The 15,524-nt window shown below is 49.1% G+C and overlaps 1 protein-coding gene across 4 annotated transcripts in view; it reads left to right on the forward strand.

Moving 5' to 3' along the window:
* Window positions 1-300: 300 nt before the first annotated feature.
* The window catches only part of LOC141073604 (uncharacterized), a 103,047-nt gene continuing 87,823 nt past the window's right edge, over window positions 301-15,524 (forward strand). For 2 of the 4 annotated variants that reach the window (XM_073560896.1, XM_073560897.1), the window contains exons 1-2: window positions 301-446; window positions 2,655-2,702. In XM_073560896.1, the coding sequence (XP_073416997.1) occupies window positions 2,675-2,702 (28 nt within the window). In that variant the 5' untranslated portion in view covers window positions 301-446; window positions 2,655-2,674. The remainder of the gene's footprint in view (window positions 447-2,654; window positions 2,703-15,524) is intronic. The other 2 variants (XM_073560894.1, XM_073560895.1) reach the window with 1 other exon arrangement.

The raw sequence follows: 15,524 nt of genomic DNA on the forward strand, positions 1-15,524 counted from the left end.
AATAAAATATTTCACATGTAACTGTGGAAAATGGATGTGTAAGGTACAGTTGAGATGCACTTCTCATGGCCATATCTACTTACGGCACAGAACTGGACCCGACTGTGAACAATGCCCTTTCCATAGCCATTCATCTTTCACATGACAATCTCCTCAGCTCTCCCTATCGGTGCACTATGAAGAACTAGGAGACCGTCGTGTGGGCATGCGCAGATGAAGAGCGGAGCGCCGGGGGCGGGGACTGTGCAGAGTCTACACACAAGCAACGCTGAAGACTATTAACTCCCGTGATCCTACGGTTGCAGAACGCGACTGATGACGTCAGAACGACAGCGACACACTATACAGTAAAGGGAATGGAGACGTTAGCCCACGGTGTGAGAACAAGACCTGCGCTGACTGATTAGTGAGGGATGGCAGCAATGTGCATGGTCCAGGGCGTGTAGGTGAGTAGTACTGGGCACAGCGCTGGGGGCACAGGAGTGGAGTAGTGAGCACAGCGCTGGGGGCACAGGAGTGGAGTAGTGAGCACAGCGCTGGGTGCGCAGGAGTGGAGTAGTGAGCACAGCGCTGGGGGCACAGGAGTGGAGTAGTGAGCACAGCGCTGGGGGCACAGGAGTGGAGTAGTGAGCACAGTGCTGGGGGCACAGGAGTGGAGTAGTGAGCACAGCGCTGGGGGCGCAGGAGTGGAGTAGTGAGCACAGCGCTGGGGGCGCAGGAGTGGAGTAGTGAGCACAGCGCTGGGGGCGCAGGAGTGGAGTAGTGAACACAGCGCTGGGGGCGCAGGAGTGGAGTAGTGAGCACAGCGCTGGGGGCGCAGGAATGGAGTAGTGAGCTCAGCGCTGGGGGCGCAGGAGTGGAGTAGTGAGCACAGCGCTGGGGGCGCAGGAGTGGAGTAGTGAGCTCAGCGCTGGGGGCGCAGGAGTGGAGTAGTGAGCTCAGCGCTGGGGGCGCAGGAGTGGAGTAGTGAGCTCAGCGCTGGGGGCACAGGAGTGGAGTAGTGAGCACAGCGCTGGGTGCGCAGGAGTGGAGTAGTGAGCACAGCGCTGGGGGCACAGGAGTGGAGTAGTGAGCACAGCGCTGGGGGCACAGGAGTGGAGTAGTGAGCACAGTGCTGGGGGCACAGGAGTGGAGTAGTGAGCACAGCGCTGGGGGCGCAGGAGTGGAGTAGTGAGCACAGCGCTGGGGGCGCAGGAGTGGAGTAGTGAGCACAGCGCTGGGGGCACAGGAGTGGAGTAGTGAGCACAGCGCTGGGTGCGCAGGAGTGGAGTAGTGAGCACAGCGCTGGGGGCACAGGAGTGGAGTAGTGAGCACAGCGCTGGGGGCACAGGAGTGGAGTAGTGAGCACAGCGCTGGGGGCACAGGAGTGGAGTAGTGAGCACAGCGCTGGGTGCGCAGGAGTGGAGTAGTGATCACAGCGCTGGGTGCGCAGGAGTGGAGTAGTGAGCACAGCGCTGGGGGCGCAGGAGTGGAGTAGTGAGCACAGCGCTGGGGGCGCAGGAGTGGAGTAGTGAGCACAGCGCTGGGGGCGCAGGAGTGGAGTAGTGAGCTCAGCGCTGGGGGCGCAGGAGTGGAGTAGTGAGCACAGCGCTGGGGGCGCAGGAGTGGAGTAGTGAGCTCAGCGCTGGGGGCGCAGGAGTGGAGTAGTGAGCTCAGCGCTGGGGGCGCAGGAGTGGAGTAGTGAGCTCAGCGCTGGGGGCGCAGGAGTGGAGTAGTGAGCTCAGCGCTGGGGGCGCAGGAGTGGAGTAGTGAGCACAGCGCTGGGGGCGCAGGAGTGGAGTAGTGAGCTCAGCGCTGGGGGCGCAGGAGTGGAGTAGTGAGCTCAGCGCTGGGGGAGCAGGAGTGGAGTAGTGAGCACAGCGCTGGGGGAGCAGGAGTGGAGTAGTGAGCACAGCGCTGGGTGCGCAGGAGTGGAGTAGTGAGCACAGCGCTGGGTGCGCAGGAGTGGAGTAGTGAGCACAGCGCTGGGTGCGCAGGAGTGGAGTAGTGAGCACAGCGCTGGGTGCGCAGGAGTGGAGTAGTGAGCACAGCGCTGGGTGCGCAGGAGTGGAGTAGTGAGCACAGCGCTGGGTGCGCAGGAGTGGAGTAGTGAGCACAGCGCTGGGTGCGCAGGAGTGGAGTAGTGAGCTCAGCGCTGGGGGCGCAGGAGTGGAGTAGTGAGCTCAGCGCTGGGGGCACAGGATTGGAGTAGTGAGCTCAGCGCTGGGGGCACAGGAGTGGAGTAGTGAGCACAGCGCTGGGGGCACAGGAGTGGAGTAGTGAGCACAGCGCTGGGGGCACAGGAGTGGAGTAGTGAGCACAGCGCTGGGGGCACAGGAGTGAAGTAGAGAGCACAGCGCTGGGGGCACAGGAGTGGAGTAGTGAGCACAGCGCTGGGGGTACAGGAGTGGAGTTGTTGACACAGTGAGGAGTGCATGGGAGAGGATTAGTGGCCACAGTTCTGGGTGTACAGTAATGAAGTTGTTGACAAAGATCAGGCTGTTTAGGGAGAAGTATACATGTAGTTTGGGTGTCTAGACAGATGGACTCAGGACAGCTTTAGGGAAGGAGCAGCAGGGGCAATGAAGGCTGTGTGGTGGGAGAAAACAATGGGACATGCACATGATTTACATTCTGTGACACTTCTCCATCTATTATGTTTGTGCCCTGTACAGTGGTCACAGGACCTGAGTTGATGATGGAGGAACATCAGGAGTCACTGGGTAAGAGGACATTTCCAGTCATAGTAATAAATCAGAAAGGACCTTTATAAAGAAAAAAAAAAGTTTTTATTTTGTTGCACAATTTTGTCCTGTCATATTTGTGAAATTGCCATTAATCTGCACAGTGTACTGCACTGGTTATGATTGGGCATGCACTACACTGATGTCTAACCATAATGGATGTCCATTTGGCCATTGTAGAAAGGAGGCATCCTAAACTAACTACAAAAGACAAAAATTCACAACTCCTGCTAACTTTTCAATCAAACATGTGTCTTCCTCACTGCTGTTTCATAATCCAGAGGAAATAAATTTGATGCAAAAGCTTCCCTTTCCATATTGCATTAATTTATTTCGTTAGAGGTTTGCATTGATGGCTTCATGTCTATTTGACTCTTGCTCTCACACCAATTCAGTAGCCGACGTCTAGTTACTAAGACAAAACATAGCACAGATCAACCAATTCCCAAAATATCAACAAGTGATTTACAGTTAGGTCCAGATGTATTTGGACAATGACCGACTTTTCAAGATTTTGTCTCTCCATGCCACGCTTTTTTTTTTTTTATTTAAAATTAAACAACTGAAATACAAATGGAAGTGTGGATTTTCAGTTTTCTTGTAAAGTGGGGTAACAAAAGTGTACTGTGCAACATTTAGGAATTGCCACAATTCTTCTACAAATTCTCCACATTTCAGAGGCTCAAAAGTAATTGGACACATTACCTTTACTATAAATAAAATTTTCATTTTTATTGATTTACCTGCGATGGAGTCTCTACATTGACTGCCTGAAGTCTGGAAGCCATGGACATCACCAAACGCTGGGTTCCTCCTTTTGTAATATTTTACAAGGCCTTTATGGCAGCTGACTTCAGTTGTTGCTTGTTTTTGGGTCTTTCTGATTTAAATTTTTTTTCTTATGCATGTGAAATGCATGATTGATGGGGTTGAGATCTTGTGATTGACTCGGCCATTGCAGAATATTCCACTTCTTTGTTTAAAATACTCCTGTTTTGGTTTTGCAGTATGTTTTGGGTCACTGTCCATCTGTTCTGTGAAGCGTCGTCCAATCAACCCTGCTGCAGAGTTCATCCAACTGCATCTGTTTCAGTACAATCATCAATAAATACTAGTAACCTGGTGACGTTGGAAGCCATGCATGCCCATGCCATCACACTGCCTACACCATGTTTTACAGAGGATGTGGTGGGCTTTGGATCATGAGCCATTCCAAACCTTCTCCATACTTTCTTCTTCCCATCATTCTGATTGCACAGATTAAACTTAGTTTCATCTGTCCAAAGAATGCTTTTCCAGAATTGGCTGGTTTTTATAGATTTTTTTTGGCAATTTCTAATCTGGACTTTCTATTTTTAAGGTTGATTAATGGTTTGCACCTTGTGTTGAACCCTGTGAATTTGTTTTCATGAAGTCTTCTCTTTATGGTAGACTTCGATGCTGAAATACCTACACTACCGTTCCAAAGTTTAGGGTCACTTGGAAATTTCCTTATTTTTTAAAGAAAAACACATTTTTTTTCCAATGAAGCTAACATTAAATGATTCAGAAATACACTCTATACATTGTTAATGTGGTAAATGACAATTCTAGCTGCAAACATCTGGTTTGTAATGCAGTATCTTCATAGTTGTATAGAGGCCCATTTCCAACAATCATCACTCCAGTGTTCTTATGGTACTTTGTGTTTGCTAACTGTGTAAGACAGCTAATGGATGGTTAGAATACCCTTGAAAACCCTTGTGCAAGTATGTTAGCACAACTGAAAACAGTTTGGCTGATTAGAGAAGCTATAAACCTGACCTTCCTTTGAGCTAGTTGAGAATCTGGAGCATTACATTTGTTGGTTCCATTAAACTCTCAAAATGGCCAGAAAAAAATAACTTTCATGTGAAATGCGACAGTCTATTCTTGTTCTTAGAAATGAAGGCTATTCCATGCAAGAAATTGCCAAGAAACTGAAGATTTCCTACAACAATGTGTACTACTCCCTTCAGAGGAGAGCACAAACAGGCTCTAACCAGAGTAGAAAGAGAAGTTGGAGGCCCTGCTGCACAACTGAGCAACAGGACAAGTACATTAGAGTCTGTAGTTTGAGAAATCGACGCCTCACAGGTCCTCAACTGGTAGCTTCATTAAATAGTACACGCAAGACGCCAGTGTCAACGTCTACAGTGACGCAGCGACTCCAGGATGCTGGCCTTCAGAGCAGAGTGGCAAAAGAAAAAGCCATATCTGAGACTGCCTAATAAAAGGAAAAGATTAATATGAGCAAAAGAACACAGACGTTGGACAGAGGAAGATTGGTAAAAAGTGTTATGGACAGACGAATCCAAGTTTGAGGGGTTTGGCTCACACAGAAGAACATTTGTGAGACACAGAACAACTGAAAAGATGCTGTAAGAGTGCCTGACTCCATCTGTCAAGCATGGTGGAGGTAATGTGATGGTCTGGGGTTGCTTTGGTGCTGGTAAAGTGAAAGATTTGTACAAGATAAAATGGATTTTGAATAAGGAAGGCTATTGCTCCATTTTGCAACGCCATGCCATACCCTGTGGACAGCGCTTGATTGGAGCCAATTTCAGCCTACAACAGGACAATGACCCAAAACACACCTCCAAATTATGCAAGAACTATTTAGGGAAGACGCAGGCAGCTGGTATTCTATCTGTAATGGAGTGGCCAGCGCAGTCACCAGATCCCAACCCCATTGAGCTGTTGTGGGAGCAAAAAGTGCCCATCAAGCCAAACCAACTTGTGGGAGGGGCTTCTGGAAGCATGGGGTGAAATGTCTCCAGATTACCTCAGCAAATTAACTGCTAAAATGCCAAAGGTCTGCAATACTGTAAATTGCTGCAAAAGGGAGCATTCTTTGAAGAAAGCAGTTTGAAGGAGAAAATTATTATTTCAAATAAAAATCTTTTTTTTGAACCTTGTCAATGTCTGGACTACATTTTAAATTCATTTGGCAACTCATTTGATTAATAAAAGTATGAGTTTTCATGGAAAACACAAAATTGGGTGACCCCAAACTTTTGGACGGTTGTGTACTTCCTGGAGAGTTTTCTTCACTTGGATGGATGCTGTGAAGGGGTATTTCTTCATGGAAAGGATTCAGCGATTATCCACCATTGTCTTCTATGAACATCCGGATCATTTTGAGTGCCCAAGCACACCAGTGCTAATTTCTTTTTTGCAGAATGTGCCAATTGTTTATTTGGAACCTCCTAAAATTTCTACTGTAAGCCTGATTAAGTTTCCTCTTTTTTTCAGCAAAATGATGGTCTGTTTCTCTTCCATTCAGAAGTCCTTTGATTGCATGTTGCGAGTTCACAACAACAGTTTCCAGATGCAAATACCACATCTGGAATCGGCTTCAGAACTTTTACCTGCTTAATTTATAATAGATTAATAAGGGAATAGCACATGAAAGAGCTTTTGTAAAAACTGTCCAGTTACTTTTGGTCCCTTTAAAAATAGCTACATTTTAAAGATCTGTCGTTCCTAGACCCTTACTCCAATTAAGGAGTGACTACCCTCTAATTAAAGCTGAGGGTCTGCACTTTCAACCCATACTGATTATAGAACTGTATGTTGTCTATGTTTTGGTAAACTTCTAAAATGTCAAAACTTCTGTCACTGTCCGAATATTTATGGTCCTAACTGTATTAATCATACTCCTAAACACTTTAAATAGTTCTTCTGTAAAAACAATGGACATAGCATCCCACACATGACCGCCTCAGGGTGACATTGATCAGCAAGCCTGACCCATAGTTTTGCTTCATCTATCTATCTATCTATATATATATCTATATATATATATATATATATCTATATATATATATATATATATATCTATATATATATATATATATATATATATATATATGCCTTATCATGTCTGTCTTTAACCGAAATCGCGGGTCGCTACCGATCAGCGACAGGCGCAGCTGTTTGTAACGGTAAGCTGCGCCTGCCGCTGATTGGTCGTGGCCTGCGCGACCAATCAGCGGCGGGCAAAGTTGGGCGTAGCGCTCAATGGGGCGGCAGGCCTTGATCTGTAAAAAAAGAGAATTAAAATAATAAAAATGTTATTCTCACCTTCCGACGGCCTCCGATCTTTCCACGTGCCCGGCCTCGCGGTCCCAGTAATACCTTGCGCCTTAGACCGGAGATGACGTCAGTCTCGCGAGAGTGCGACGTCATCAGCGATGTTTCACGTAATGCATTACTGGGACCGCGAGGCTGTGCGCGTGGAAAGAAGATCGGAGGCTGTCTGAATGTGAGTATAAAAGTATTTTTTTTAACAGAGACCATACATACCAACAAAGGGGGGTGAGGGGGACCATGCAAACCAGCAATGGGGGGAGGGAGGGGGACCATGCATACCAGGAAAGGGTGGTAAGGGTGACCATGCATACCAGCAAAGGGTGGTGAGGGGGACCATGCATACCAGCAATGGGGGGAGGGGGACCATGCATACTAGGAAAGGGTGGGAAGGGGGACCATGCATACCAGCAATGGGGGGGAGGGGGACCATGCATACCAGCAATGGGGGGGAGGGGGACCATGCATACCAGCAATGGGGGGGAGGGGGACCATGCATACCCGGAAAGGGAGGTGAGGGTGACCATGCATACCAGCAAAGGGGGGTGAGGGGGACCATGCATACCAGCAATGGGGGGGGCGAGGGGTACCATGCATACCAGCAATGGGGGGGGGGAGGAGGACCATGCATACCACTAATGGGGGGGGGGAGGAAGGGGGACCATGCATACCAGGAAAGGGGGGTGAGGGTGACCATGCATACCACCAATGGGGGGGAGGGAGGGGGACCATGCATACCAGGAAAGGGGGGTGAGGGGGACCATGCATACCAGCAATGGGGGGGGGAGAGGGACCATGCATACCAGCAATGGGGGGGAGGGGGACCATGCATACCAGCAATGGGGGGGGAGGGGGACCATGCATACCCGGAAAGGGAGGTGAGGGTGACCATGCATACCAGCAAAGGGGGGTGAGGGGGACCATGCATACCAGCAATGGGGGGGCGAGGGGTACCATGCATACCAGCAATGGGGGGGGCGAGGGGTACCATGCATACCAGCAATGGGGGGGAGGAGGACCATGCATACCACTAATGGGGGGGGAGGAAGGAGGACCATGCATACCAGGAAAGGGGGGTGAGGGGGACCATGCATACCAGCAATGGGGGGAGGGGGACCATGCATACCAGCAAAGGGGGTGAGGGGGACCATGCATACCATCAATGGGGGGAGGGAGGGGGACCATGCATACCAGGAAAGGGGGGTGAGGGTGACCATGCATGCATACCAGCAAAGGGGGGTGAGGGGGACCATACATACCAGCAAAGGGGGGTGAGGGGGACCATACATACCAGCAGTGGGGGGGTGAGGGTGACCATGTATACCAATGTGAGAATCATGTGGGAATAGTGGATGAGGGCAGGTATATCTCGCCCAGATACCTTTCCTATGTGGCCTCGTCTGGTCAGTATCTCACCTGGTTTCTAATGAATAACGGGAGGACGGATATAAAAGGATGCCAGGTGGTTGTGTGAGTGTCTCAGCCTGGGAACACAGAGAGCCTGTCTGTGTGAGAGACACACGTGAGTGAAAGCAGTGCCCACTGCAACTGTGGTTTGGCTGGACGGGAGAAGCCCGCCAGTTGGTAGTTAGGTTGTACTTTGTTTAGTTAGTGCCGGACAGGCAAGGATTTGTTTTATGTTTTATTTCTTTATGCATTGCTTTCACCTTTAATAAACCTGACCCAGTGTCAGTTATACCCGGACCCCAGCTGTGCGCCTGAGTTTCATGCTGAACGCACGTAACCTTTGACCCTAGCAAAGGCGATCCCGGAGTGTTTTATCACATTGTGGTGGAGAACGCGGGCATCACGTTGGAAGCATAAACATGGAGGACGTGGTGAAAGCGCTGGTACAGTCCACCGCCGTCCAGCAAGAAGCTAATCGGGTGATGATGGCCCAGCTGAAGGAGTTGGTGGACATGACAGCTACCGATCGTTCGCTTCTCCAGCAGGTGGCTCAGCGCCTGGCAAGCTTACCTGAGGTTAACCTGGAAGCCGAGTCAAGAGTGATTCACGTGAGTCGGTACTGGCAGATGACCGAAGATGACGTCGAGGCATACCTGACCACGTTTGAACGGATGGCGGTGTGAGAAAAATGGCCGAAGGCACGATGGGCCGGCCTGATTGCCCCGTTTCTTTCTGGTGAGGCCCAAAAGGCTTATTATGACTTAGAACCTGAAGCCGCACAGGACTTTGACAAACTGAAAGCCGAGATCTTGGCCCGGCTGGGAGTGACGACCGCTGTCCGTGCACAGAGTGTGCATCAATGAGCTTATCAGCCGGATAAACCTCCACGGTCACAGATGTTCGACCTGATCTACGTGACGAAGAAGTGGCTACAACCCGAGGTGTTGACAGCGCCAGAGATAATCCAGAGAGTCGTCATGGACAAGTACCTGAGAGCTCTACCGCCAGCCCTGAGGAAGTGGGTAAGCCATGGAAATCCTACGACGGCAAATCAACTGGTGGATCTGGTTGAACGTTACTCCGTGGCGGAAGGACTCCGAGATGACGCTACCCCACCTCGTTCTTCATCATCTCCACGTGGAACCGGTAAGACTGTTCCAGGGAGTAGGGGAGAAGGAAAAATCCCTAAGACAGTGGGGGAGGAAAACGGGACTACCCGCACTGCGAGGCCGAGAGTAACGAACTATGGTCTAAGCAAGGGGCCCGTTAGGTGTTTCCGCTGCCAAGAGATGGGACACATTGCTGCGAACTGTCCGGTCACTACTGAACCCATGCAGTGCGACGTCACAGACTCTAAAAACCGCATGTCTATGGTTGCACGGGTAGTGAGTGTGAATGCCGGTCAAAAGGATGTGGAAAAACACTTGTGTGATTTAACTGTTGATGGCAAAAATGTAGTGGCATTGTTAGACTCGGGAAGTGTGGTGACTCTGGTGAAGGCCAGTCTGGTGTCAGCCCCAACTGGACCATCAGACAAATTTTCTGTAACGTGTGTGCATGGAGACACCTGTTCGTACCTCACCACGGTCATATGCATTACTACTTCCTATGGGTCTGTGCATCATAAAGTGGGACTCGTCCCTGCGTTATTGCATGATGTTATCTTGGGCCGGGATTTTCCCCACTTCTGGCAATTGTGGGAGAATCAGTTGATGCCCACGGGTAATAGTGTACATGATTCTTCTCCCAGGGCGCGTGTGAGTCCCGAACCCCTGGAAGAGGTCCCCCAGGAAGACTCTGGGGAAGAGTCTGCTGGAAATGACCTGCAGTTCCCGTTTTCAGTCTTGGCGGGTGATACGGAGGAGACCAGGGAAGAGGAGGAGGCCGACAGCCGTCCACCTCCCCGTTTGCCGGATTTGGAAGTCCAGAAAGATGACTTCCAAAGCGAGCAAATAAAGGATCCTACCCTTTCTCAGGCTAGGACAAATGTAAAAGTGATAAATGGGGTACCTGTAGAACCTGGCTCTAGGCTGGCATATCCTTACATGGTCCTGGAGAATGATTTGCTATATCAGATAGAGAAAAAGGGGGAAGACGAGGTGCAACTGTTAGTCGTGCCAAAACCCTACCGGCGGCAAGTGCTGGACCTGGCCCACGGACATGTGATGGGAGGTCACCGAAAGTATATTACACTGTTTTGTTTGGCCAGGCATGCATCACGATATTCGTGTATATTGTGAGTCTTGTCCTGACTGCCAAGCCTCTGCACCTAAGCCCCGGTTCTGTAGCCCTTTGGTACCCCTACCTATTATTGAAGTCCCGTTTGAGAGGATTGGGATGGATTTAGTTGGGCCCCTTCCTTGGTCTGCACGTGGACATCAACATATCCTGGTCATCTTGGATTATGCCACTTGTTACCCGGAGGCCATCCCTTTGCGTAACACAGCTACCAAGACGATTGCCAAGGAACTGGTTCATGTGTTTAGTCGGGTTGGTATATCAAAACAGATACTCACCAACCAGGGGACCCCCTTTATGTCCAGGGTAATGAAGGAGCTCTGCCAGTTGTTACAGATCGAACCGTTATGCACATCCGGTGTATCACCCTCAAACAGACGGGTTGGTCGAACGGTTCAATAAAACTCTGAAGCAGATGCTGAGAAAGGTGATAGACAAGGATGGGAAGAAATGGGACTATTTACTTCCGTATTTGCTTTTTGCCATCAGGGAAGTACCCCAGTCTTCCAAGGGATTCTCGCCTTCGAGTTATTGTACGCCCGACGTCCTCGCGGACTGTTAGACGTCGCCAAAGAAACCTGGGAGGGTCAGGTCACTCCGTTTAAAACGGTGATAATCACGTATCCCAAATGCAGGACCGTATTGCGGCTGTTATGCCTATCGTCAAAGAACACATGATGCAGGCTGAAGGAGCCCAAAAAAGAATCTGATAGGGTCGCCAAGATCCGTACGTTCGCACCCGGAGATAGGGTGTTGATCCTGGTTCCCACGGTGGACAGTAAGTTCCTAGCAAAGTGGCAGGGCCCCTTTGAGATTAAGGAAAGAATTGGTGAAGTAAACTACAAAGTATACCAGGCAGGTAAACGGAAACCTGAACAGGTTTATCATGTAAATCTGATAAAACCCTGGAAAGATCGGTCTGCCTTGTCAGCGGAGCTGGCCCGTCCCATCTGCTCGCATACCGTACCGGAGGTACGGGTTGCAGAGACTCTCGGAGCGGCAAAAGACTGAGGTCAGGCAGTTTCTACTTCACAACCAAAAGTTTTTCTCAGAAAAACCCGAGCAGACTACGCTAATGAAACATGACATCGTAACGGAACCTGGTGTCACAGTTCACGTGAAACCCTACAGAATTTCGGAAGCGCGCCGTGCAGCCATTTCCCGAGAAGTGAAGGCAATGTTAGTTAGGTGTCATTGAGGAATCGCACAGTGCTTGGTCCAGCCCGATTGTGTTAATTCCTAAACTGGACGGCACCATCCGGTTCTGCAATGACTTCAGGAAACTGAATGCGGTCTCAAAATTTGATGCCTACCCTATGCCCCGGGTCGCCACGTTAGTAGATCGGTTAGGAAAAGCCCGGTATATTACGACCCTAGATCTAACAAAGGGGTATTGGCAGATCCCTCTGGCGGAGGCTGCCAGAGAAAAGACGGCATTTGCTACACCGGAAGGTTTATTTCAGTATGTGTATATGCCGTTTGGACTGCATGGGGCACCGGCGACCTTCCAGAGACTGGCGGATCGAGTCCTGAGGCCTCATAGGCAGTACGCTTCGGCCTATTTGGATGACATTGTCATTTACAGCTTGGACTGGGAGACTCATCTCCAGAAAGTACAAGCTGTGATTGACGACCTGTGGGAGGCAGGTCTAACCGCGAACCCCAAGAAATTTCATATCGGGCTAGAAGAAGCCCGGTATTTGGGGTATGTATTTGGGAGGGGTATTGTTAAACCGCAGCTCGATAAGATTCAGGCGGTTCAGGACTGGCCGCAACCTGTCAACAAGAAGCAGGTGCAAGCCTTCCTGGGGATCGCCGGCTATTATCGCCGATTCATACCCAATTTTGCAGCCATCGCTACCCCCCTGACGGATCTTACAAAAGGGAAAGACGCCGTCATGATTAAATGGAGTTTAGCGGCTGAAGAAGCCATCCATAGCCTAAAACGGGCACTTTGCTCTCAACCCGCACTGGTAACTCCGGACTTCTGCAGAGAGTTTGTGGTACAGCCTGGGAACACAGAGAGCCTGTCTGTGTGAGAGACACACGTGAGTGAAAGCAGTGCCCACTGCAACTGTGGTTTGGCTGGACGGGAGAAGCCCGCCAGTTGGTAGTTAGGTGGTACTTTGTTTAGTTAGTGCCGGACAGGCGAGGATTTGTTTTATGTTTTTTTTTCTTTATGCATTGCTTTCACTTTTAATAAACCTGACCAAGTGTCAGTTATACCCGGACCCCGACTGTGCGCCTGAGTTTCATGCTGAACACACGTGACCTTTGACCCCAGCAAAGGCGATCCCGGAGTGTTTTATCACACAGAATAAGGGGGTGAGGGTAACCATGCATACCAGGATAGGGGGGTGAGGGTGACCATGCATACCAGGATAGGGGGTGAGGGTGACCATGCTTACCAGGAAAGGGAGGTTAAGGGACCATGCATGCCAGGAAAGAGGGGTGACTGGACCATGCATACCAGGAAAGGGGGGTGAGGGGGACCATGCATACCAGGATTTGGGGGTGAGAGGACCATGCATTCTAGGATTTGAGGGTGAGGGGACCATGCTTACCAGGATTGGGGGGTGAGAGGACCATGCATTCCAGGATTGGGGGGTGAGGGGTACCATGCATGTCAGGATTGGGGGTGAGGGGACCATGCATATCAGAATTGGGGTATGAGGGAACCATGCATACCACGAAAGGGGGGCGACTGGACCATGCATACCAGGAAAGGGGGGTGACTGGACCATGCATACCAGGAAAGGGGGGTGAGGGGGACCATGCATACCAGGAAAGGGGGGTGAGGGGGACCATGCTTACCAGAATAGAGGGGTCAGAGCACCATGCAAACCAGGATTGGAGGGTGAGGACCATGCATTCCAGGATTGGGGGGTGAGGGGACCATGCATATCAGGATTGGAGGGTGAGGGGACCATGCTTACCAGGATTGGGGGGTGAGGGGTACCATGCATATCAGGATTGGGGGTGAGGGGACGATGCATATCAGGATTGGGGCATGAGGGAACCATGCATACCACGAAAGGGGGGTGACTGGACCATGCATACCAGGAAAGGGGGGTGAGGGGGACCATGCATATCAGGAAAGGGGGGTGACTGGACCATGCATACCAGGAAGGGGGGGTGAGGGGACCATGCTTACCAGGATAGAGGGGTCAGAGGACCATGCATACCAGGATTGAGGGGTGAGGGGACCATGCATATCACGATTAGGGGGGTGCATTATTGCATTAATATTAAAACTTCATAAGCAAACTACATACATATTCTAGAATATCCGATGCATTAGAATCGGGCCACCATCTAGTTAATGTATAACCCCTTAACGACCACTGATACGCCTTTTAACGACAGCAGTTAAGGGCACTCATTCCTCTGCGCCGCTTTTTAACAGCGCTGAGAAAATGGTGGGCGCGTGCACAATGTGCCCGCCGAGATCTGCCGGACTGCTCCCGGCCACAATAGGAAATTTTTCCTATTGGTTCATTTTGATATCTGTGATAGACCCTATCACATTGACCAAAATAAAAAAAATAGTAACTCAACCCCCCTTTATCACCCCATTAACTAGGTAAAAATAATGAAATAAAGAAAATGTATCTATTTACATTTTTCCATTAGTATTAGGGTTGAGGCTATTGTTAGGGTTGGGGTTATACCTAAGGTTGTGGATAGGGGTGTGTTGGGGTTAGGGCTGGAGTTAGAATTGTGGGGTTTCCACTGTTAAGGTATATCAGGGGGTCTCCAAATGCGACATGGCGCCCACTATTGATTCCAGCCAATTTTGGGTTCAAAAAGTCAAACTGTGCTCCCTCCCTTCTGAGCCCTGCCATGCGACCAGTGGACTTCCCTCACATACGGGGTATCTGCATACTCGGGAGAAATTGCACAACAAATTATGTGGTCCTTTTTCTCCTGATACCCTTGTGAAAATAAAGTTTGGTTCCAAAGTAATTATTTTGTGGAAAAAAAAAATAAAATGTTCATTTTTTTTCCATCCACATTGCTTTAGTTCTCGTGAAGCACCTGAAGGGTTAATAAACTTCTTGAATGTGGTTTTGAACACCATGAGGGGTGCAGTTTTTAGAATGGTGTCACTTTTGGGTATTTTCTGTTATATTGACCTCCCCAAACTCACTTCAAATGTGAGGTGGTCTCTAGAAAAAAGGGTTTTGTATATTTTGATGAAAAAAATGAGAAATTGCTGGTCAACTTTTAACTCTTAGAACTTCCTAACAAAGAAAAATTGTTTTCAAGTAGACGTGGGAAATGTTATTTATTAACTACTTTGTGCGATAAGACTCTCTGAATTAAGGGCACAAAAATGAAAAGTTTGAAAATTGCAAAATTTAAGATTTTTGCCAAATTTCCGTTTTCTTCATAAATAAATGCAAGTCATATCGAATAAATTTTACCACTAACATGAGGTACAATATGCCACGAAAAAACATATCAATCAGTGGGATCCATTGAAGCGTTCCAGAGCTATAACCGCATAAAATGACACTGGTCAGAATTGTAAAAATGTGGTCATTAAGTACCAAATTAGCTGTGGCGTTTTTGGTGCCAAAACCTGGTGAAGTTGAATACGATTTTCATAGAATCGTAGAGTTGGAAGGGACCTCCTGGGACATCTGGTCCAACCCCCTGCTCAAAGCAGGATTCGCTAAATCATCCCTGTCAGATGTCTGTCCAGCCTCTGTTTGAAGACTTCCATTGAAGGAGAACTCACCACTTCTCGTGGCAGCCTGTTCCACTCATTGATCACTCTGTCAAAAAGTTTTTTCTGATATCTAATCTGTGTCTCCTCCCATTCAGTTTCATCCCATTGCTTCTAGTCTTTCCTTGTGCAAATGAGAATAAAGTTGATCCTTCTACAATATGACAGCCCTTTAGATATTTGTAGACAGCTATTAAGTCTCCTCTCAGTCTTCAGATTTTTTTTTTTATGCACTAAACTTTATCAGCATGCACAAGAGACAAATATACCATGACAAAAACAGCAAAAAAAAATTCAGCTAAAACTAAGCAAAC

Source organism: Dendrobates tinctorius, unplaced genomic scaffold (genome assembly GCF_039654945.1).
Source record: "Dendrobates tinctorius isolate UK_male_01 unplaced genomic scaffold, ASM3965494v1 ptg000308l, whole genome shotgun sequence".
In the NCBI taxonomy this organism is placed as follows: domain Eukaryota; kingdom Metazoa; phylum Chordata; class Amphibia; order Anura; family Dendrobatidae; genus Dendrobates; species Dendrobates tinctorius.